The following is a 24,235-nucleotide window of genomic DNA, read 5'->3' as shown; positions in this document are numbered from 1 at the left end:
TATATATATATATATATATATATACAGTACATACACATATAAATGTGTGTATGTAAATATATCTACAGACACTATATTTGTGTGCATATATATATGTATTTATATACATATATGTATATATATACATATATATGGATGTATATTTATATACGTGTGTGTGTATATATATATATATATCAACCTTCACCAATTGAGATTAAGAATATGTTTTTGCTAAAGAGGGGGTAAATATTACAATTAAACAAGTCATTAAATGATATATTCAGTGTACAATAAACGTTAAAATTGAAAAAAGGGAATTAGTTTAGTATAAGAATAGTAATAAGTATAATTATTGATAAATAATAAAAAATAATTAAATAATAGCTAAGACTCATAATTACTGCATATTGAACCAAACAAGCAACTAATGAACAATATGAGTTAATAATTCATAATTTATTAATAATTAATAATAATTTAATAGTAAGTACTTATGAACACTGAAAATAAATCACAAATTACTCAGAATTATAGAAATAACATGCAAAAATAGAAAGTCAAAATTCTTAAGACTTACAATTATAAAGCAATAAAATAAAGAAATGTAGCAAAAGTAAGGATATTATGAAGGGACAAGCGGTAGAAATGGATAATAGTTTATTTTTAATAATAAAACTTTAAAAAAAAAGTGCTTCAGTCTCAGGATTAATCATGTTTTTATTTTACCATTCATTCTCATGATGACCCAATGGCTTTGGTGCAAAACAATGCACATACAGAACACAGAGTAGATCCTTTATACAAACGTCTGAAATCGGTGTCAAATTGACATAAAAAGAGTACAAAAGTACCCACAAGTGGACGTAGAACTGCATCAGGTGGACTTGTACGTTCACTGCAGTGCCGCGAGCCGGCCAGAAGAGGTCACTGCAGCACTGGACATTCAAAGATTAGACAACAGCAGGTGTAACATTAACACACCTCACCCATTTTTAACAGAAGGGGAAAAAAATAATTTATAATAATTTAGACAAACATGTCATGAATAAGAAACACATTTGCTGAAACGTAAAAATCCCGATTGCGTTTAATATATTTTATTTCGAATAGTAAAAATATAATCACTTTATTACAGCAGCAAGGGGAGAAACAGCGTCCCCTGGTGGGGGAAGTGTGCTAAACACTGTACTCGGAGTTGTGCTTTGTAACAGAATCTGGCTCAAAGGGACATCTTTTAGGTAGGAGTAATAAAATAGTGTATGATTGCCAACAGTTTTAATAAATATGAGCTTAAGATAACATAAGCACATTGATTTGAGCCCAATATTGACCACCACCTTGTGTGGGAAGCACACTTTCCAGCTTTTACTACAATCGACAAAGAACTAAGACGAGAAATGGTGACAATGCTATGACGAACATCAAGATATGTAATATTTACATCCATGTACAATAAAGGCTTTGTAACCAACAGGATAAAATGCTCAAGTGCTGTTTTACACCACATAGGAGATTGAAGGCGAGCTGCGTTCAATTCCACGCATTTTAAGGACTGTGTGGAAGGAACTGTTTACTAAGTGTTACAGTAACTCCATGAGTGACATCAAGAATTAAGTATACAACCCACTGTATGTACAAGTGCAGCTCGTATGGTAATATATCATAATTCAAGACTACTGCTGTCAGATTCTTGTGAAAGTGGACGTCATCGATGTTGGCGGCTTTAGATGCTCGTAGTCTGAGCCTGAGGCTGGAGCGGCGGCAGCGGCGCCGCCTGCAGCTCGGTGGCTTTCATGCCGCACTCCTCGTCCTTGCGCATGTACAGCAGGAAGAGAGTCACGGTGGCGAAAGTGGTGGCGTTCACCGGGAAGGCGCGCAGCAGGGTGGACGTGAGGCCGCGCGTGAACACCCGCCAGCCCTCCTTCCGCACGCTCTGCCGCACGCAGTCCATGATGCCGCTGTAGCGGTTGACGCCGCCCACGCCGTCCGCCTGCAGGCGGGACTTGATGACGTCCACGGGGTAGGTGGAGATCCACGAGGCGATGCCGGACATTCCGCCGGCGAACAGCAGCTTAAGGATCATGTAGGGGTCTTCGGGCTCGCAGCCCAGGTGGCGCGTTAACACGTCGTACGCCAGGAAGTAGACGCCGAAACCTGGTGTTTCGCGAATCAGCGTGGTCACCATGCCACGATTGATGCCCCGGATGCCCTCCTTGTTGTAGATCCTCATCAGGCAGTCCAGCGAGTTCTTGTACATCTTCCTTTTGGACTTCTTCTCCCCGGTGCCTTGCATCTGCATGCGGGTCTTGGCCAGCTCCATGGGGCAGCAGATCACGCACTGAATGGCGCCCGCAGAGGCGCCCGCCAGAAACTGGTTGAGAGGCGTGTCGCGGCCCAGCTTCCGCATGGCATTGCCCTGCACGCCGAACACGATGGCGTTGATGAAGGTGAGGCCCATCATGGGCGAGCCCAGTCCTTTGTAGAGACCCAGCCCCTGTGGACACACACATGACTTGTGGTGTTGGGACAACAATGGCAGCGACTGACATTAAAAAAAACACACACACACACACCATGTGGGAGAGTTGACATTCTGGAAAACAAGCAGTAGTCTCTGCCTAAGGAGACATGTCCACAATGTCCTCTTCGATGCATAAACACGTCCTGCTCTGCCCTCGCCATGATTACAAGTCAAATACAAGCTAATTATCTGTGACTGACCTTGCACACTTAAAGGAGAACTGCACTTATTGACTTATTGAGGAATATTGCCTATTGTTCACAATCTTAATGAGGGACAAGATATATATATATATATTTTTTTAAATGCAATCTAAAAATTGTAAAAAAAAAAAACGTAAATAAGTCAGCTTACAATGGAGTGTCCTCTATTCTGCCCATAACACCCAATAAATAACCATCCAAATGTGCTTACAAGTACATTTTGTGACCTTAAAGGCCTACTGAAACCCACTACTACCGACCACGCAGTCTGATAGTTTATATATCAATGATGAAATATTAACATTGCAACACATGCCAATACGGTCTTTTTAGTTGACTGAATTACAATTTTAAATTTCCAGCGGAGTTTCTTGTTGAAAACGTCGCGGAATGATGACGTGTGTTTGTGACGTTATTGGTTGGAGGGGACATGTTAGCCCAGCACCACTTACGGCTAAAAGTCGTCTCTTTTCATCGCATAATTACACAGTACTTTGGACATCTGTGTTGCTGAATCTTTTGCAATTTGTTCAATTAATAATGGAGACTATAAAGAAGAATGCTATTGGTGGAAAGCGGTGGATTGCAGCTGTCTTTAGCACCGAAACACAGGTGGTGTTTCTTTGTTTTTGTTGTGAAGCTTTAATACAGACCTGTCAAGCTAACATGTTTCTCTGCGTCAACCAGCAAGTTTTTGGATGGGAAAATTGTGATATTAAGTCGGCTCTTACCGGAGACTTGAGTGGATTATGCGACCTCCTCCTGTAACTGTTAAAAAGGCAGCTGTGATCTTGGCTCCTCTAAGAGACGCTGACGTTCACCGCAGCCCTCCGACTTTCAGGTATGACTTTATAATCTCACTAAAACACTAGTAACACAATAAGCAGATAAGGGATTTTCCAGTATTATTTTAGTAAATGTGTCTAATAACATCTGAATCGCTTACACTGCCGTCGCCCGGAACAGTCGCCTTTTCTTTTTTTTAGTGCTTCATTCTTACTTTCCTCATCCACAAATCGTTCATCCTCGCTAAAATTAATGGGGAAATTGTTGCTTTTCTCAGTCAGAATCGCTCGCGCTGCTGGTGTCTATGATTGTAATCGATGTGAGGAGCCCTCACACCGGTGACGTCACGCGCACATCGTCTGCTACTTCCGGTACAGGCAAGGCTTTTTTATTAGCGAACAAAAGTTGCGAACTATATCATCGATGTTCTCTACGAAATCCTTTCAGCAAAAATATGGCAATATCGCAAAATGATCAAGTATGACACATAGAATGGACCTGCTATCCCCGTTTGAATAAAAAAATCTAATTTCAGTAGGCCTTTAATATTAACCAAGCATTGGTGATATCTATTTTTAGTAGCACTTTGATCGCAGAGAGCTAATTAGCTTGTGTAGCTATATTGGCATCAACTGGTGAGCTGCTTTCTCACCTTGGTGCTCGTGGAATTTTATTTTAGATCAAATATGATTAGAGCTGTTCGATAATATCGGACTGCCCATATCGGCCGACAAAATGCTTTAAATTGTAATATCGGAAATTATCGGTATCGGTTTCAAAAAGTTCAAAAGGGTGTGTTCCAACTATCGTGGGATCACACTGCTCAGCCTTCCCTGTAAGGTTTATTCAGGTGTACTGGAGAGGAGGCTACGCCAGATAGTCCAACCTCGGATTCAGGAGGAACAGTGTGGTTTTCGTCCCTGGTCGTGGAACTGTGGACAAGCTCTATACTCTCGGCAGGGTGCATGGGAGTTTGCCCAACCAGTCTACATGTGCTTTGTGGACTTGGAGAAGGCATTCGACCGTGTCCCTCGGGAAGTCCTGTGGGGAGTGCTCAGAGAGTACGGGGTATCGGACTGGCTGACTGTGGCAGTACGCTCCGTGTATGATCAGTGTCAGAGCTTGGTCCACATTGCCGGCAGTAAGTTGGACACGGATTTTGTTTATAACTTTAATGGACAGAATTTCTAGGCGCAGTCAGGGTGATGAGGGGATCCGGTTTGGTGGCTGCAGGATTAGGTCCCTGCTTTTAGCAGATGATGTGGTCCTGATGGCTTCATCTGGCCAGGATCTTCAGCTCTCACTGGATCAGTTCGCAGCAGAATGTGAAGCGACCGGAATGAGATTCAGCACCTCCAAGTCAGAGTCCAGGGTTCTCGCCCGAAAAAGATGGAGTGCCATCGCCGGGTTGAGGAGTAGACCCTGCCTCAAGTGGCGGAGTTCAAGTACCTCGGAGTCTTGTTCACGAGTGAGGGAAGAGTGGATCGTGAGATCGACAGGCGGATCGGTGCGGCGTCTTCAGTAATGCGGACGTTGTACCGATCCGTTGTGGTGAAGAAGGAGCTGAGCTGGAAGGCAAAGCTCTCTCAAAAATTTACCGGTCGATCTACGTTCCCATCCTCACCTATGGTCATGAGCTTTGGGTCATGACCGAAAGGATAAGATCACGGGTACAAGCGGCCGAAATGAGTTTCCTCCGCCGTGTGGCGGGGCTCTCCCTTAGAGATAGGGTGAGAAGCTCTGCCATCCGGGAGGAGCTCAAAGTAAAGCCGCTGCTCCTCCACATCGAGAGGAGACAGATGAGGTGGTTCGGGCATCTGGTCAGGATGCCACCCGAACGCCTCCCTAGGAAGGTGTTTAGGGCACGTCCAACCGGTAGGAGGCCACGGGGAAGATTCAGGACATGTTGGGAAGACTATGTCTCCCGGCTGGCCTGGGAACACCTCGGGATCCCCCGGGAAGAGCTAGACGAAGTGGCTGGGGAGAGGGAAGTCTGGGCTTCTCTGCTTAGGCTGCTGCCCCCGTGACCCGACCTCTGATAAGCGGAAAAAGATGGATGGATGGTTTCAAAAAGTTTAATTTATGACTTTTTAAAACGTTGCTGTACGGAGTGTTACACGGACATAGGGAGAAGTACAAAGTACCAATAAACCTTAAAAAGGTACTGCCTCTGCGTGCCGGCCCAGTCACATAATATCTACGGCTTTTCACACACATATGTGAATGCAACGCGTACTTGGTCAGCAGCCATACAGGTCACACTGAGGGTGGCCATATAAACAACTTTAACACTGTTACAAATGTGAACCCACACCAAAGAAGAATGACAAACACATTTCGGGAGAACATCCGCACCGTAACAACATAAACACAACACAACAAATACCCAAAACCCCTTTCGGTACGCTAAAATACAAATCCCCCCCCCCGACCTCAACCCCACGCACCTCAACCTCCTCATGCTCTCTCAGGGAGAGCATGTCCCAAATTCCAAGCTGTTCTTTTGAGGCATGTTTAAAAAAAAATAATGCACTTTGTGACTTCAATAATAAATGTGGCAGTGACATGTTGGCATTTTTTTTCCGTAACTTAAGTTGATTTTTTTGGGAAATCCGTGTTACATTGTTTGATGCAAAACAGCGGGGCATCACAACAAAATTAGGCACAATAATGTGTTAATCCCACAACCGTATATATCAGTATCGGTTGATATCGTAATCGGTAATTAAGAGTTGGACAATATCGGATATTCGCAAAAAAGCCAATATCGGACATCTCTAAATATAATGTCTCTCACCTTGATAGTAGAAGAATGAGGACGTAATATGACAAGTTGGAACACCTTGACAGCCATTTTAGACCCGGACATGGCAGAAAAAAAAAGACGCTTCGTTCTACCCCCCCTTTCTTCGCGAGGATTATGAGTCATTCTTTATCTAAATGAGAATATATCAACATCCTAGCAGTCAGAGTCTTAATGACAGCAGACATTATACAGTAAGTGATGTTTTACTATGTTTGTTGGCTCTCATGATGTCTGCACTGAGTAATCAGTGATGTTAAAGGAAAAAGCAAACGTTGCGATGTGTTTTTAAATAAATGCGCCGCTGTTTGCCTAAATGATTAAATAAGTAAATATTACATGTTATTATGAATGTGTCTGTTATTACATTATATTTATACTTACATCATGTATATAAACCCTTAATGGAGGTGTTTGGATGTTTTATTTTAAGGGCTTTAATCAATCAATTCCTTTTATTGTCATAAATAACACTTAAGTCATACATGTCAACGAGATTTCGTCTGAGCTTTGTCCAGCGGCATAGACACTGCATTGATGTGCAGGTTGACCATAGTTAACAGTTTAGCTTAGCATTTGTTTATGAGAACACATATACAGGAACATGTGTGGGGAGGGGGGATTGATCTGTACCTCCTTCTGGAGGGTAGCAGGTTGAAGAGGCCATGTGCTGGATGGTATTTGTCCTTCAGGATGTTGTGTACTCGCTTTAAGCAGCGAGCTGCGAACATGGCACTTGCTGGAGTGCCGCTGGTTTGTTTTAGTGCAGCTAGCGAACCACACTAAAAAGCCACAGGTGAGGACACTGCTGATGGCACGGTTGTAGAAGTTTATCAATCATTATTGCGGAATGTTTGCACATTTTAGTTTCCTAGGAAAGAAAAGACGTTGTTGAGCCTTTCCGACTGTAGAAGGAGTGTTAATGTCCCAGCATAGATCTTCTGTGAGGGTCACCCCTAAAAATTGGAATTGTTTGACCCTTTCTACGAGATTGTTATTAATTACGAGTGGAGGGTGTTCTTTCTGCCATTTCCTGCGCAAGTCTACAATTAGTTATTTGGTTTTGTTAGAGTTAAGAACTACGTTATTTTTAGCACACCATGAAGCCAGCTGTTGGACCTCTGCCCTGTATGCTGTCTCGTCATTGTTGCTGATTAGCCCAAGCACCGTGGTGTCGTCGGCATATTTGACAGTGAGGTTGGATGTTGAAGAGGCTATGCAGTCATGTGTGAGGAGGGTGAAGAGCACAGGGCTTGGCACACAACCTTGTGGGGCACCGGTGTTGATGATGAGCGTGTCAGAAATGTTCTCACCTATTTTCACGTACTGTGTGAAGCTTAGATCTGAGTCTGTTTGGCCTTATTGTGTTAAATGCTGAGCTGAAATCGATTCAGAGAAGTCTTGCAAAAGTGTCCTTAAGTTCAAGATGTTCCAAGAGCCTATGGATTACAATAGCGATGGTGTCTTCGGTCGATCGGTTCTCTTATATAGGCAGAATAGAGCAACTCCCATAATCTCTCTTGTAAGCGGACTCTTAAACACAATTACAAGTGAGAATGCATAAAAAAAGAACACGTGCGCTTGACTTACATAAGATAGGGAAAATTCCCCCCAACAAGTGCAGTTCCCCTTTAAGCCTTTATTTTATGAGAGCCTAATAATGCGCATCTATGGAAAACATTTTAAATTTTACCACCTGTGACACAAACTGAAGGGTTGTGATTTGTCTTTTTTTTTTTTATAAACAAAATGATTTCTACGTTTTTCCCGCCAAGGTTTTTTTTTTTAAATGTTCTACAATATTTTAAATTTAAAGTGTGTACTTTGTAAGTACAGTAGAGTGCACATTAAAACTGCCTATTTTTAGTGTTTTTGTGAAATTTTATGGGTACAAATAAAGGCCTTCTCTCCTAATAAACATTTTCCCCCGGATCGATATCACTCAGCAAGGATTTGAGGAAATGTGGTTTGTTGTTATCAGGATATATTGAAGCCACACACTGTCAGAATGGCTGCATGTCGCAAGCAACACTTCCAACGCTAACACGTCAGTGAGAAGCGGGTGCCAACATAGTAACAAGAGCACTCTGCCAAGGCTCGGATATTTGTCACCTACAGGAGCGCATGAATGAACCATCCCCATGTAGAAACTTCCTGAAAGCCGCAGAGAAAGAACAGAGAAATACTCGGCTGTAACCAGCAGAGGTGCTGTAGATTTACTCTCAACTAGTTTGCGTTTTCAAAAAACACCTAAGACATTGGAAGCATGACACTGCACACCTGCAAGCCTGTCGTGATTTATTCTGTTGTGCGAGTGCCAACAGGTTACTTTTGTACCCTCTGCCATCTGGTGGAAGATCACTGATTTCATTACTCATGATTAAATATACAATTTTAAACTGCTATTGGTGTTTCATTTTGCATGAGCCAACAAACTCAAGGAAGAAAGTCATATTTGCTGTTAACGTGTTTATCAAAAGGGGAACTGCACTTTTATTTATTGCCTATCATTCACAACCTTATGTAAGACAAGAAAAAGTTTTTCCTTTTTCTATGCATTCTAACTTGACAATTAAGGCAATTATGAGGCAGCTAACAATGCAGCGAATGGGTGTACGCTGTTCCGCCCACTAAGTCCTCTAAAAACCTCCAACAAAACTCCATTTACATTTCGTGACCTGAATATTAACCAAGTATTAACGATTGTTATAAACGCTAATGCAGACAAACAATTTTTAGCCGTGCCATGATCTCAGAGAGATAATTAACTTATGCTGCAATATTGACAAATTGAGACAGTGAGCTGCTGCATCGCCTCTGAGCTGGTGAAAGTTAGTTCTGGATTATAAATCATGCCATGTAGAAAGATGTTGCCATAAACCGAGAATTTCGCCAACTTATACATCTAACTCATACCCAGATATGTCGAAAAAGACACAAATAATGCTAGTTTGCGGCCACCTCTTGTTTTTATACCTGATTAATTCTTCATCTAAACATCTGATGGGTCGACATCACAGTGAGAGCCGACATTGCACTGTTAGTAATTGTTTTATTATGTTCATAGTTTGTATTTTTTGTTCAGCACTTAGCAATACTGCTGCACGATACTTAGCGTTTTACTAAAACTTGTAACGCATCATTCTTAATTTCAGGTGCAAAAATATACGGTTGTGGATTATAATTTGCCTCAAAGTAGCCTTTGTTGTCTCTCATGAAGCCTGCCATGGTTAGTAATAATGGGGAAGAAAAAGCTAATTTGATGTGTCACAGCTCTATGCTTAAAAAGAGAAATGTATGTAAATATTGCAGGTTATTACGAGTGTGCACATTACTACATCACATATATACTTACAGCTTGTATAAAAAAAAAACGATGGAGGTGTGTGGATGTTTTTTCAGAGCGCTTTACAGGCGGAAGAGCGTGGCTCTCATTGACTCCATTGTTAGCTGACTTTTGCTTGCATTTATGTACGAGTTCGAATGCATAAAATATACAAACTTATATGTTCTTGTGTCACAAGGATAATGGATAAGCAACATTTCAAAGAAAGTGCAGTTCCCCTTTAAACACTTCATACATTACCGGTATGTTAACAAAAGGACATGTACTAATTGTGTGATAAAAATGTGGAAGCTTAGGAGGTGAAATATGGAAGTTAATATTTTGTCGCTCGCTCGCTTGCTCCATCGTGAGTATTTTTTGTACTCCACTTTCCAATCGAGGAGGCCAGTGTGCCAATTAGAGTCTTCCACGTTGACTTGTTTGCTTGTGCAACCTGTCACCACTGCATCAACTGCACAGATGTGGCCATAAACACTACTTGGACTAGCTGCCCAACATTCATCGCCAGATGCGTTTCGGGGATTCTGTGTCAATCTTGGCTGCAAATAGGTTAATTGCGTTCAACTTTTGAATCTGATTAATTAAGAAAAGATAGTTAAAGCGTACATCTATTTTGTATACCACTTGTCATTTATTTGACGGGTAAGATTGTGGCGGGCACATATATCAACATTTCATATTCATTCATTCAAGGTAACATGCAAGATTTTTGGAATATGTGATGAATTTTGACAACCCTATTTTAAACTATATTGTAATTTTCCATCCATCCATTTTCTACTGCTTATTCCCTGTAGTAAACGAATACTTTTCTGACCAATGTTGTGAATTTTGATATTGACCTTAGGTACTACAGCACAGGGAATTACTGATCTAAAGAACATGACAGCTATGAGAAGTTTAGATACCACAAACTTCTATGGCACGTATTATCCTGCACAATGCAAAACACTGGCCTGGAAACAGGATTTCAGAACAATTTCTAACTGTATTTAAAATATGACATGACAATGTGGTCAAATGTCCGTTCATAGTGCGGACTACAGTGTCATTGACGTGATGTCCAAAGCTTAATTTAGCTCATGCAGAGGAATGAGGATCCCGTGGTGTTCGGAGAAGAAACGTAGCTCTGCCCACTTTTAACCTCAACAACCCTGATGTGTTCTGAACAAGCCGGCCGTGTTTAACACCACTTTGTAACTGGACACTTTAATTAGGCCGCCGTGGGACTGCAAGTGGACTTTTGAATTAGGTGGACAGAAGGCCAGCGTCAAGGGACTTTAGAGCCCTCCCTATAGGCCAGGGGTCGGCAACCCGCGGTTCCGGAGCCGCATGCGGCTTTTTGGCAACTCTGATGTGGCTCAGCTGCAAAATCGCCGACCCCCCAGACTGTTACGGGGGGATTCCGGATTTCGGTGCCTCTCCCGGCCATCACCCGGGGTCAACGCTCTCCAATTTTCACTCGGACTACAACATTGAGGGCGTGCCGTGATGGCTTTACTTTGAACGTCCTCTACAACATGTCATCGCTCCCGCCTTTACGCAATGTTACCTGCGTGCTGACCGGACGCATCCAGAATCCTTTGCATCCATGACACTTCCTGACTATATTATACACCCCCGACCCCCCAAATCGCCCACCTCAACCGACGCACGGAGGGGGTGGTTTGGTGCTAGCGGGGTGGATAATATAGTCAGGAAGAGTCATTGATGCAAAGGATTCTGGGTATTTGTTGTGTTGCGTTTATGTTGTGTTACTGTGAGGATGTTCTTCCGAAATGTCTTTGTCGTTCTTGTTTGGTGTGGGTTCACAGTATGGCGCATATTAGTAAGAGTGTTAAAGTTTATATCACAACCTTCAGTGTAACCTGTATAACCCAGTATGCCTTGCAATCTCGTACGTGTATCTGCAGAAGCCACATACAACATGTTGCCGGATTGGCAAGCAGTTTGTACATGTTGTAGAAGGTGTCAAAGGCAATGGCTTCATAGCACGCCCTTATTATTGTTATCTGGGTGACCACCAGCAGATATTCGTGAGAATGGTTGCGACTCCCATTGTCTTCTTTTTTTGAGAAACTGGTCAAAATGGCTCTTTGAGTGGTAAAGGTTGCCAAGCCCTGCTATAGGCCAAACACATGCGGTGCATACACCCTCACACATCCCCATTCTGCCTGAAGAAGCACATTTGAAACGTGACTAAATTAATCACCGCAATTTAGTGCAAACATATTCCTAGACCCTTCCGGAGTCATCAATATGGTTATAATGGCATATTTCTTATTGTCTCCTGTGGTGGGGTGGAAATGTGATGAATAGGGATCAGATCCCAGTGAGGATTGCCTCAGGAATATAAGAAACGTAATGTTTTAATCATGTTAGATTTGGTATTTTACATTAAAAACATTAATCTGTTTTACTACCAAACATGATTTTTTTAATAATAAAAACTGTGTGAAAAAAGATTAAGTGAGAGGTAGGGGCCCTCAAAATAAATTGCTATTTTGGACCCTAAATTTACGTACATTTACTTTGACGGGATTTGACAACATGATAAGCTTACCGACTCCTGGCGCACGATGGACTGGAAGCAATGGTAGGTCCCTCGGTATAAAGGTTTTTCCGCATTTTGAACCTGCAGCCGCACCTGAGGACCCAGCATACTGGTGTTAGCGTTAGCATGGATATGGACGTAGCATTAGAACAGTTCTTAAAAAGGGAAACAAGCAAGGCGAATGGGGTAAGAAACAGTATTAACGTGCAAAATGTGCATTTTATCATTTTACAACACAATTTCTTTTTTTTTTTTCTACACAAGACAGGAGGAAGAGAAAGAAAGACCTTGACGTTACTTACTAGGTCACATATCCGTGGAGAGGTTGTTTATTTCTCCCTCTCATCTACAAGACAGTGACACTGTTGCTGTTAAAGACAGCCCCCCCTGCCTTTGACACCCCAAATTCAGGCAGACACCAGCAGCTCATGGAGAAAATGACATTGACAGCAAAAAGTAAACACCGATCATGCTGCTGCGATGTTGTCCAATTAATAACGTCCCCGTCGATTACCACAATATTTTTTTGTTGTTGCTTTTTCTTTGGCCAGTTATTCAAAAGGTAATCTGCTCGGATTTGGGTCATTTAATTAGATCAAATCGTAAAAATGGGTTGTTCAAAACCTTCGGGGAAAAAAAAAACATTGATATACTTGAAATGTAGGAATAGAAATTAATCTATCGATTTACTGATCAATCGTTACACCCCTACTTACAATAAATCTTAAAAATGGTAAAAGTCCCTCCAACTTCCTCCCCCAAAAAGGCTCCCTTATCCCCCAGCTGATATTTTTCAATTCATCTATTTTTTCCACCGCCCTAAGATCCCTGCTGAAAGTAAACCTCCAGAAAATAGTTATTCTTGGTTTGTCTAAGTGTTCACATATTGCACTGTTTTTTTACACTTTTTTAAGCATTTCTTACATATTCCTTATGTTGCACCTTCATTTTAAGGTAATTGTTAAGTGTTCAATGTGATTTTAGCATTTAGTTTACATGGAGTATTTTCCATGGTTGTGTTGACATTTCCGTTCCTTTCTGCCTTTAAAGCTGAGGGGATTATATTCAGAAGGTTACATTTAAAATACAAATGTTTACATTTGTTATATTTTTCTCCTGGTCCTTATTTTCAAAAGGTCATAAAACATTTTCCCTGACCATCAGTGCCATATCGCCCAGCCTTACATTCTACTTTACAAGTTTCACTATCATTTAGACTGAAAAAAGCCAGTTTTTTTATGTTTAAATTTTGATTTACATAATTTTTCTCCTTTTCAAAACCGATAACTATAACTTCTTTTTATGACGAAATCACAGAGCAATTTAGACTTTGGTCGTCTGGCAAACTTGTTGCACTTTTCAAATGCCACGGCAAAAGGAACAAGGGCTTTTCTTTGCAGCTGGCTTTGGGACAGCTTATTTAGCTGCAAGCGTTTTCTTTACTTATCCAAACACCGTCGTAGCGATGCTGGCATTTCAGATGACATAAGGTTTGATGTGTTGAAGCACAATGTATTTTTCCCTCTCAAATAATGTTTACAGAAAATTTGGTGCACATAGCACGCAAAAAGTCTGATACAGTGAAGTAGTACCACACAATTGATGCCAGGTTTGTCTACAATGACAACAGGGGAAGGCTTCCAGCAAGGCATCCACCCATCCATTTTCTACCGCTTATTCCCTTTGGGGTCGCGGAGGGCGCTGGTGCCTATCTCAGCTACGAGAAAATGTTTGCTTGATCTACCCACCCGAACCTACCTACGTCACGTGTGTAATCTCACCGTAATTGTAGCGCTGTTTTTTTTAAATTGGTTATCTGAGCTATTTTTTTCTTATCGGATTTATCCATGTTGCATAATTCCCTATATCAGACCTACAAAAATCTGTCCTATATTTATCGTGCACTGCTATTTTTTAGGTTTATCTAAAATGCATTAAAACAGACATTTCTTTTAATGCGTATCAAATAAAATTACTGATTCATCCATCCATCTGTTTTCTACCGCTTGTCCCTTTCGAGGTTGCAAAGGGTGCTGGAGCCTATCCGAGATAGGATACAAATAAGATGAACATATTACAAGTAGCAGTAAAATTAAACAATACTTATTCCTTCCACAAGTGTCTTGATGTCTTTGTTACAAGCACAGAGGTAGTGAATAAAATACACATTCTTCCTTACCGACTACACATTCTGTGGATTATTTTATTGACTCATTCTTCTATAAAGTCATTGCAGGGTTTGTAGACTTGTTTATGTTCAAGATTTAACAGTGTGATTAAAATGGAGACACCCACCTTCACTGTGTCAAATGGATGGCCAACCAAAACACCAGCAGCACCTGGAAAAACGGGTTGGAAATTTAAAGGCATTGCGAAAAAAAAATTCACTCTTGATTGTGGCACTTTGGAAAATCATAAATATTCAACAATAAAAAACACAGATTTAGTTGACAGAACAGTACCAAAGTGTTGAAAACTACCATCAACAGAAATCAGCTGATCACAAGGCAAGCCAAACAAAGCTTTGTTGAATTTCTTTCTATTCTTATGCAAACACCTCCACTTCTATTTAACATCCGCTTTTCAAACCATATGCAAACATTTTGTCTTCAACATTTAATTAGCAGCTTGTTGAAAAAATGATTTGTGCTTTCATGTCAATCTCAAAGTCCCCAATAATTCCATAATAATTTGCTGAATGTGCAAATGGTTGCTTTTTTGATAAAGAGTACTTAATACTCGCTAAATATAATGTCTAGGGACCTAACAAAAACATCGGTATTAAAACTCTGCGGGTTGGTATTATCCTTTCAAATTACAATTATCGTAAGGCCGTGATTAAAAAACGCACTTTGTTAAATCTCCCGGACCAGTGGTACAGCTCAATTGCTAGAGAAGCAAGCTAGTGTGCTAATCGCTAGCTAGTTTAAATGCTGACATGAATACGAGACATTCTCTGGTGGACCAGGGCCCTCAGGTAACAAGCTTGCGTACGCACAAAAATCCGCCGTACGGCCTTTTTTATGGCAAAGTTGAGATGCATCAGGACTGATGTTGTAGAAATGAGCTTTCACATGAAACTGTAATCTAGTTCATTTTAACAGATTACGGTGTAAACACATTTTGTTGTAAATGACAAAAAAATATTTTACATGGGTAGCAATCCATTACCTAGCTCTTCTAAACTTATACATATAATTGCAGCGATTATCTTTTCAAACAAGGTGCAGCACTAATTTCCCGCGTCGGTTTTGGCCGCGCACATCCATCATCATCTTCCTTTTCTTCCTGACACGACCATTTCTGTTTTTATTTCAGCATGTGTTCAGTTCCAAGACACACCACAATGTCGGGCTGAAAATCCCTCCGCCATTTGCTCCAAACAGGAGAAAAAAGCCCCTCCTACTAACTAAAGCACATGGCTACTTTCGATGTGATTTGTGTATTCATACATGGGCGGGGTCTGGGCATGTCAAGCCAGAGAGGTGGGAATCTTTGGGCACCTTGCGATTTGATTACGATACAGGAGCTACGATTCGGTTAAAAATCAATTATTGATGCATCTTTAATTTATGTATAATAATGCAGTTTTCTATTTATTTTCGTTTAACTAAACAAGCATTCATCACTTGCAATTTTTAAAAACAGTGCATTCGTAAAAAAAACTAAACTTAAATCAATTCCCATCACATTTATTAAATGAAAATGTGCGCCAAACTGAAACATGCCCTATAATTAAGGAGCAGGGCGGATCTCTCGGTGAGGTGGCTCGCCAAATTTAAGTCTTAAATTTGGCCAAATTTAAGTCTTAAATTTGGCCAAATTTAAGAACTGTCTGCATTACATTTTTTCAAATAAATAGATTATTAAACATTTATGAATCAATTTTATAACTTTCTATATCCGAACTATGATGCATCTAAAAATCAATTTTTTCCCCACCTCTAAAAGCTACACACAAACGTCTGCGGTCAATTTTAAGTTAATTGCGATGTAAGAAAGAAATATGCTTGAAATTGTGCGTGCAAAATAAGTCTGGACTGATAAAAGACTGCCAACAAACGATATTGCTATTATTTTTTTTTAGACCAAATTAACCATTGATGGAACGATAATACATACTGCATGTATATCCTTTCAAATTTCAATTGTATATTTTAATATTGGAAAGACAACTTTTAAAACTCCTAGTTAAATAAAACAAAATATACTTTGTTGGGAAAAGGTTTCACTTAAATAAAAATCACAACCAAAAGCAATAAAATATATTGAGGGGATGGGGTAAGGGGGACTCAACCATACACAACAAAAAACTAGAAATAAAATGGCTGAATAAAGTATTGACAAACAAAGTAGCACACTAATATTGAACAAGTAGGCAGAGGCCGAGTTGTACATTACTCAACTGACAATCAACTTAAGACCTTTTTAAACAAAAGTTGAGAGTAACACTACATTATAAGCCTGCGATAAGGTAACGACTTGTCCAGGGTGTACTCCGCCTTCCGCCTGATTGTAGCTGAGATAGGCACCAGCGCCTCCCGCGAACCCGAAGGGAATAAGCAGTAAGAAAATGGATGGATACATTATAAGCCGATGTATTAAAGGCCTACTGAAACCCACTACTACCGACCACGCAGTCTGATAGTTTATATATCAATGATGAAATATTAATATTGCAAAACATGCCAATAGTTTAGTTTACTAAATTGCAATTTTGAATTTCCCGCTGAGTTTCTTGTTGAAAACGTCGCGGAATGATGACGCGTGCGCGTGACGTCACGGACTGTCAGGAAATATTAGCGCAGCACTATTTGTGGCTAAAAGTCGTCTCTTTTCATCGCGCAATTAAACAGTATTCTGGACATCTGTGTTGCTGAGTCTTTTGCAATTTGTTCAATTAACAATGGAGAAATCAAAGTGGAAAGATGGAGTTGGGAAGCTTTAGCCTTTAGCCACACAAACACACGGTGATTCCTTGTTTAAAATTCCCGGAGGTGAAGCTTTACTATAGATCAGAGTGGTCAAGCGAACATGGTTCCCGACCACTTGCCAAACGGCAGGTTTTGGTAAAAATTGTGGTAAAAAGTCGCCTCCTACCAGATATCAGCTGAGCTAGCGCCGTCCAAGCAGCTGCCGTCGACTTCCCTCAGAGACTGGCGTCAAGACACCCGTGAACAAACCCCTCCGACTATCAAGTACTATTTAATCTCACTAAAACACTAGCAACACGATAGAAAGATAAGGGATTTCCCAGAATTATCCTAGTAAATGTGTCTAAAAACATCTGAATCCGTCCCAATGCAATCGTCTTTTTTTTTTTCTAGTCCTTCGCTATCAATATCATCATCCACAAATCTTTCAGCCTTGCTCAAATTAATGGGGAAATTGTCCTTTTCTCGGTCCGAATAGCTCTTGCTGCTGGAGGCTCCCATTAAAAACAATGTGAGGGCGTGAGGAGCCCTCACCCTTGTGACGTCATCGTCTGCGACTTCCGGTAAAGGCAAGGCTTTTTTATCAGCACCAAAAGTTGCGAACTTTATCGTCGATGTTCTCTACTAAATCCTTTCAGAAAAAATATGGCTATATCGCGAAATAATCAAGTATGACACATAGAATGGACCTGCTTTCCCCGTTTAAATAAGAACATCTCATTTCAGTAGGCCTTTAACAGGCCATGTGCAAAAAAACAAAAACAACAAACTGGTTAGATTTCAAGTGAGGAACACTGACATTGCATGAAAACATGGCAAATGTCTTACAAATGTTTACAGAACTTTAAGAAATGCTGGTTTTATAACAGTATTAAATGGCAGCATGTATTTGGCAGTGTAGTTAAATACACTTTATATTAGGACACACTATTTTGTTAACACTGATCTAGTTTGTTCACCAAACAGGAAGTGAGTGTGGACTGTCGGGTAGTTGTGTTTCAAGTGGGCGTGCCTATTTGTTGTATTTGAGCACATTAAGCAAACAGAGTCCCCCGTGTTGATAGACAACTTTTTCCAAAGGTTTAAACTGAAATATTCCCACACCGTTGTGGCGGAATTTGGTTTTGTGATCAATTTGTCCATGTTAGCCGTTACATGCTAACTATTTGCACTGGGTGAGGCTAGCAGTCCAGCGGCCCCGACTCTCCACACAAAGTCAAAGACACTTAATTAGAACAAGCGAAATCACTCCATTCTTTTCATTCCACTATGGCACAAACGGGCGTAGCTGCTGAAAGCGAAGAAAAGCATGAGTGCTCTTGAAGCATGCACATGGTGATTTATTGCCGCTGGAAAACTCGTTTCAATCCAATCCACTTTATTTGTATGGCACATTTAAACAAGATAAATGCTTCCAAAGTGCTGCATAACAATATTACAAACACAACTCAAATATAATCCTTAGCTCCACCAATGACTAAATAAAAACAAAAAATAAATAAATATAAAACCAATATAAAAATAAATATGATTAAAAGCACAGAGGACCACACTACTCACGTAGTGTTAAAAGCCAGAGAAAAAATTGGGTCATTTATCGGCGGTCACCATTTTTACTTGCATACACCGTTTTCTGGATTGAAATGTGCATGTATTTTTAGTGGGAAAGCCACACAACTATTACATGAGGCCCCACGTGTGTTATAGTACCGCCACCTACTGTACATAGCTGTAACGACAAGCTACATTCACTGACAGTCCCATTATGTGTTTGTGAACGATGGCAAACAGCCAAATTGATATTAATGAATGTATTTATGTGGAATATTAAACACCAAGTTTTTATCTTTTGGCGATGCCAGAACATTGCTTTTTTTCCCATTGAAAAAAATGACGAGGCCCACCAGCAGCAGAAAACATGAAAAATGTATTTCAGCAGCCAATATTGACAGTAAAGTCGTTCTCCCAAATGTTGGATATGAATTCAAAGCATAACCAACCATGCATCACTAGAGCTCTTGTCTCAAAGTAGGTGTACTGTCACGACCTATCACATCATGCCGTGACTTCTTTTTGAGTTTTTCATGTGTTTAGTGTTTTAGTTCTTGTCTTGCGTTCCTATTTTGGCGTTGATTGTCAAGGCATGTACGGATGCACTTTGTGGACGCCGTTTGCTCCACCCGCTGTAAGTCTTTGTTGTGGACCAGCATTCTGTTTTTGTTTACTTTGCAGCCAGTTAAATTTTAGCTCCGTTTTGCATAATTATCCCTAAGCTTCAATGCCTTTTCTTAGCGGCACTCGCCTTTTGTTTAAGCGTTAGATACCTTTTTACCTGCAAACCACTGTCGCCATTGACATCTCCAAAGCAATTAGCTACCTGCTGCCACCAACTGATATGGAGGAGTATTACACGGTTACTCTGCTAAACTCTAGACCAGTGGTTCTTAAATGGAGGTACGCGTACCCCTGGGGGTACTTGAAGGTATGCCAAGGGGTACGTAAGATTTTTCAAAAATATTCTAAAAATAGCAACAATTCAAAAATCATTTTTAAATATATTTATTGAATAATTATTCAACAAAATATGAACATAAGTTCATAAACTGTGAAAAGAAATGCAACAATGCAATATTCATTGTTGACAGCTAGATTTTTTGAGGACATGTTCCAAAAAATATTGATGTAAAAGATTTTTTTTTTTGTGAAGAAATTTTTAAAATAAAGTTCATGAATCCAGACGGATTTCTATTAAAATCCCCAAAGAGGGCACTTTAAGTTGATGATTACTTCTATGTTATTTATAATTGAATCACATGTTTATTTTTCAACAAGTTTTTAGTTACTTTTATATCTTTTTTTACAAATAGTTCAAGAAAGACTACTACAAATGAGTAATATTTGGCACTGCTATACAAGTTAAGAAATCTGAAACTGATGACGTATTGCTTTATTTTACTTTTGTATCTCTTTTTTTCAACCAAAAAAGCTTTTCTCGAATTAGGGGGTACTTGAATTAAAAAAAATGTTCACAGGTACATCACTGAAACAAGGTTGGGAACCCACTGCTCTAGGCAACACAGATATTAAAAAAAATATTCTTAAAGTGGAACATTATCACCAGACCTATGTAAGCGTCAATATATACCTTGATGTTGCAGAAAAAAGACCATATGTTTGACCGATTTCCGAACACTAAAAGGGTGAATTTGGCGATTGAAATGCCTTTCAATTGTTCGCTGTTGGAGCAATGACCTTTCAATCCAGACGCCACAACAAGAAGCAATTCGCCATTTTATCAAACATTACACACCAAGTCAAATCAGCGCTGTTATTTTCCGTTTTTTTTCGACTGTTTTCCGTACCTTGGAGACATTATACCTCGTCGGTGTGTTGACGGAGGGTGTAACAACACGAACAGAGACGGATTCAAGTTGACTTACGTGGAGTGTGCTAATCAGACCTTTCAATGGTCACGGCATGCTAATCGATGCTAACATGCTATTTAGGCTAGCTGTATGTACATATTGCATCATTATGCCTCATTTGTAACTATATTTGCATCCAGCCTTTCCCTCCACCCACATTTAATGCCAAACAAACACATATCAATCGACGGATTCAAGTTGCACCAGTGGTCAAAAGATGCGAAAGTCCCTTGATTGTTCTGCACACTTTACCGACGATAGCGGTGCTACGACAGAGATGGCACAGAGATGTGTGGATATCCTGCGACACTCAAACCAGATGCATTTCCAACGATAAAGTCAACAAAATCACAAAGTTGAGTTTTGTTGATGTTATTGACTTATGTGCTAATCATACATATTTGGTCACGGCATGACTGCAGGCTAATCGATGCTAACATGCTATTTAGACTAGCTGTATGTACATATTGTATCATTAAGCCTCATTCGTAGCTATATTTGCATCCAGCCTTTCCCTCCAGCCACATTTAATGCCAAACAAACAAATACCAATCGACGGATTCAAATTTGCACCACTGGTCAAAAGATGCAATCGTTGGTTAGAAGGCGATCGCCCAATTCGTATTTGTTGCCGCTGTCTGTCGTGATATGGCTGAATAGCTTCAGTTTCTTCTTCAATTTCGTTTACGCTATCTGCCTCCACACTCGAACCATCCGTTTTATTACATGCGTAATCTGTCGAATAATACATGCGTAATCTGTCGAATCGGTTAAGCCGCTGAAAACCGAGTCTGAATCAGAGCTAATGCCGCTATAGCTTTCTGTTCTATCCGCCACGTTTGTTTGTACTGGCATCACGCAATGACGTCAAAGGAAAATGGACGGGTTGATATAGCGATGGTGAAAATCAGGCACTTTGAAACAGTTTTCGGGATATTGCATGATGGGTAAAATTAAAAAAAAATAATAAAAAAATAAGCCACTGGGAACTGATTTTTTATTGGTTTTAACCCTTTTGAAATTGTAATAATGTTCCCCTTTAACCAAATTAGGTGAAATTACATAATCTCCCACGGCACACTGGCGTGGTTGAAAAACGCTGCACTAAAGGCAGAAGGTGAAGATAAGTAGCACAACCCGGAAGTGACATTTGTTAACAGGAAATAAAACATTTGACGTAAATGTAATGTTTTGACGCGGCGTGGTTCATTACGTCGTGCAAAAATGAAAAATACTATCACTTTGAGGACTGCAATGTGTGTCTTACTGTGGTAGACAATCGAAAGGAGCCACGCCTGGAAATCACTGATGTGGTCGTGGCGTTTTTTTCGCCATGTAAAAAAAAACGCGCAAATAATTATAAAATACCTTTTTTTTTTTTTTTAAGTCTGACACGTGTGCTGGACATGGTTATCCTGACAAAGACAAGTGCAGCACATATTGATGGAATGTGTTAGCCACACTTAGCATCAACATGCTACCTGCTTAACGTGGCGACCCGGCTAACTGCAGAGTTCTGGCAAGCTGCCCACACTTACCTCCCACGCAGCCCGCGGCGAAGTCCAGTGCCATTCCCTCGAAAGTAAAACTTGTTTAAAACAGGTTGAGTATTCGGCTTCTACTTTTGCTCCAAACAATGTGTATTTCTCCACCCCTGGTTGAGTTAGTTTGACGACACAAACCTCTCCGGCTAAAGCTAGCTCCGTTCCGTCGGTGCTGCTAAAGCTAAACCTTGGCGAGAAATGCTCGAAGCTTCGAGGACTAAAAGCACTGTTTCTTGGCCACTTGACTCGTGTCTACTAAAGCTGTTCTATTTCTGCTCGTCCAGGGGAGTAGGAGGCGGGTTTTCAAGTTTAGAAAAAAAGGCAGACGTATGTTTGCCCTTTTTATGGCAGTCCAATCAGCGGTCTGGGTGGAAGACAACTCCCCTGACCTGCATCGGCCGCCCCTCGCTCGCATTGGCTGCGTGGCCACGGAACCAACTTCTTCAAATCACTACCTTCCTAAAGTCAACAACGTTATCGCGGCGGACGTCATCGTCGTGAATGAGCAGATAAATATTCGTCAAATAAATGTCCACATTAGGTGTTTAAAGGCCTACTGACATGAGATTTTCTTATTTAAACGGGGATAGCAGGTGCATCATATGTGTCATACTTGATCATTTCGTGATATTGCCATATTTTTGCTGAAAGGATTTAGTAGAGAACATCGACAATAAAGTTCGCAACTTTCGGTGTTAAGAGAAAAGCCCTGCCTCTACCGGAAGTCGCAGACGATGACGTCGCAAGTGTGGGGGCTCCTCACATATTCACATTGATTTTAATGGGAGCCTCCAACAAAAAGTGATATTCGGACCGAGAAAACGACAATTTCCCCATTAATTTGAGCTAGGATGAAAGATTCGTGTTTGAGGATATTGATAGCGACGGACTAGAAAAGTCGAACACATTTCCAGTGAGGGTTGGACTCCGCCAAGGCTGTCCTTTGTCACCGATTCTGTTCATAACTTTTATGGACAGAATTTCTAGGCGCAGTCAAGGCGTTGAGGGGTTCCGGTTTGGTGACCGCAGGATTAGGTCTCTGCTTTTTGCAGATGATGTGGTCCTGATGGCTTCATCTGACCGGGATCTTCAGCTCTCACTGGATCAGTTTGCAGCCGAGTGTGAAGCGACCGGAATGAGAATCAGCACCTCCAAGTCCGAGTCCATGGTTCTCGCCCGGAAAAGGGTGGAGTGCCATCTGCGGGTTGGGGAGGAGACCCTGCCCCAAGTGGAGGAGTTCAAGTACCTAGGAGTCTTGTTCACGAGTGAGGGAAGAGTGGATCGTGATATCGACAGGCGGATCGGTGCGGCGTCTTCAGTAATGCGGACGTTGTACCGATCCGTTGTGGTGAAGAAGGAGCTGAGCCGGAAGGCAAAGCTCTCAATTTACCAGTCGATCTACGTTCCCATCCTCACCTATGGTCATGAGCTTTGGGTCATGACCGAAAGGATAAGATCACGGGTACAAGCGGCCGAAATGAGTTTCCTCTGCCGTGTGGCGGGGCTCTCCCTTAGAGATAGGGTGAGAAGCTCTGCTATCCGGGAGGAACTCAAAGTAAAGCCGCTGCTCCTCCACATCGAGAGGAGCCAGATGAGGTGGTTTGGGCATCTGGTCAGGATGCCACCCGAACGCCTCCCTAGGGAGGTGTTTAGGACACGTCCAACCGGTAGGAGGCCGCGGGGAAGACCCAGGACACGTTGGGAAGACTATGTCTCCCGGCTGGCCTGGGAACGCCTCGGGATCCCCCGGGAAGAGCTAGACGAAGTGGCTGGGGAAAGGGAAGTCTGGGTTTCCCTGCTTAGGCTGTTGCCCCCGCGACCCGACCTCGGATAAGCGGAAGAAGATGGATGGATGGATGGATGGATGGACTAGAAAAAAAACGAGTTAAAAAAAAACAACGCGATTGCATTGGGACGGATTCCGATGTTTTTAAACACATTTACTAGCATAATTCTGGGAAATCCCTTATCTTTCTTTTGTGTTGCTAGTTTTTTAGTGAAGTGAAGTGAATTATATTTATATAGCGCTTTTCCCTAGTGACTCAAAGCGCTTTACATAGTGAAACCCAATATCTAAGTTACATTTAAACCAGTGTGGGTGGCACTGGGAGCAGGTGGATAAAGTGTCTTGCCCAAG

The 24,235-nt window shown here is 41.1% G+C and overlaps 1 protein-coding gene across 3 annotated transcripts; it reads right to left on the bottom strand.

Annotated features, from left to right (window-relative positions):
- Nucleotides 1-681: 681 nt before the first annotated feature.
- Nucleotides 682-22,455, bottom strand: LOC133549987 (mitochondrial basic amino acids transporter). 3 transcript variants are annotated; one of them, XM_061895948.1, is made up of 5 exons: nt 22,093-22,455; nt 14,491-14,534; nt 12,498-12,620; nt 12,205-12,288; nt 682-2,476 (listed from the first exon to the last, which is right to left on the bottom strand). In XM_061895948.1, the coding sequence occupies exon 5, from the start codon at nt 2,441-2,443 to the stop codon at nt 1,706-1,708; it is 738 nt and encodes a 245-aa protein (XP_061751932.1). In that variant the 5' UTR covers nt 2,444-2,476; nt 12,205-12,288; nt 12,498-12,620; nt 14,491-14,534; nt 22,093-22,455; the 3' UTR covers nt 682-1,705. The 3 variants fall into 3 exon arrangements, with proteins under 3 accessions (XP_061751932.1, XP_061751931.1, XP_061751930.1); XM_061895947.1 differs by having other exon boundaries at nt 12,498-12,541; XM_061895946.1 differs by lacking the exon at nt 12,498-12,620 and having other exon boundaries at nt 22,093-22,454.
- Nucleotides 22,456-24,235: the final 1,780 nt, after the last annotated feature.

Source organism: Nerophis ophidion, linkage group LG03, assembly GCF_033978795.1.
Source record: "Nerophis ophidion isolate RoL-2023_Sa linkage group LG03, RoL_Noph_v1.0, whole genome shotgun sequence".
In the NCBI taxonomy this organism is placed as follows: Eukaryota; Metazoa; Chordata; class Actinopteri; order Syngnathiformes; family Syngnathidae; genus Nerophis; species Nerophis ophidion.
Note: the sequence above shows the minus strand (reverse complement) of the source record. Positions and strands in the feature narration are given on the sequence as shown.

Excerpts from the sequence above, each read along its gene's own strand:
- LOC133549987 (XM_061895946.1), bottom strand. The coding sequence starts at position 22,126 with ATGGCACTGGACTTCGCCGCGGGCTGCGTGGGAG. Across the intron at positions 12,289-14,490 it reads ATCCATTTGACACAGTGAAG|GTGCGGCTGCAGGTTCAAAA; the intron begins GTGGGTGTCTCC and ends CTGGGTCCTCAG. Across the intron at positions 2,477-12,204 it reads CCATCGTGCGCCAGGAGTCG|GGGCTGGGTCTCTACAAAGG; the intron begins GTAAGCTTATCA and ends GTGTGTCCACAG.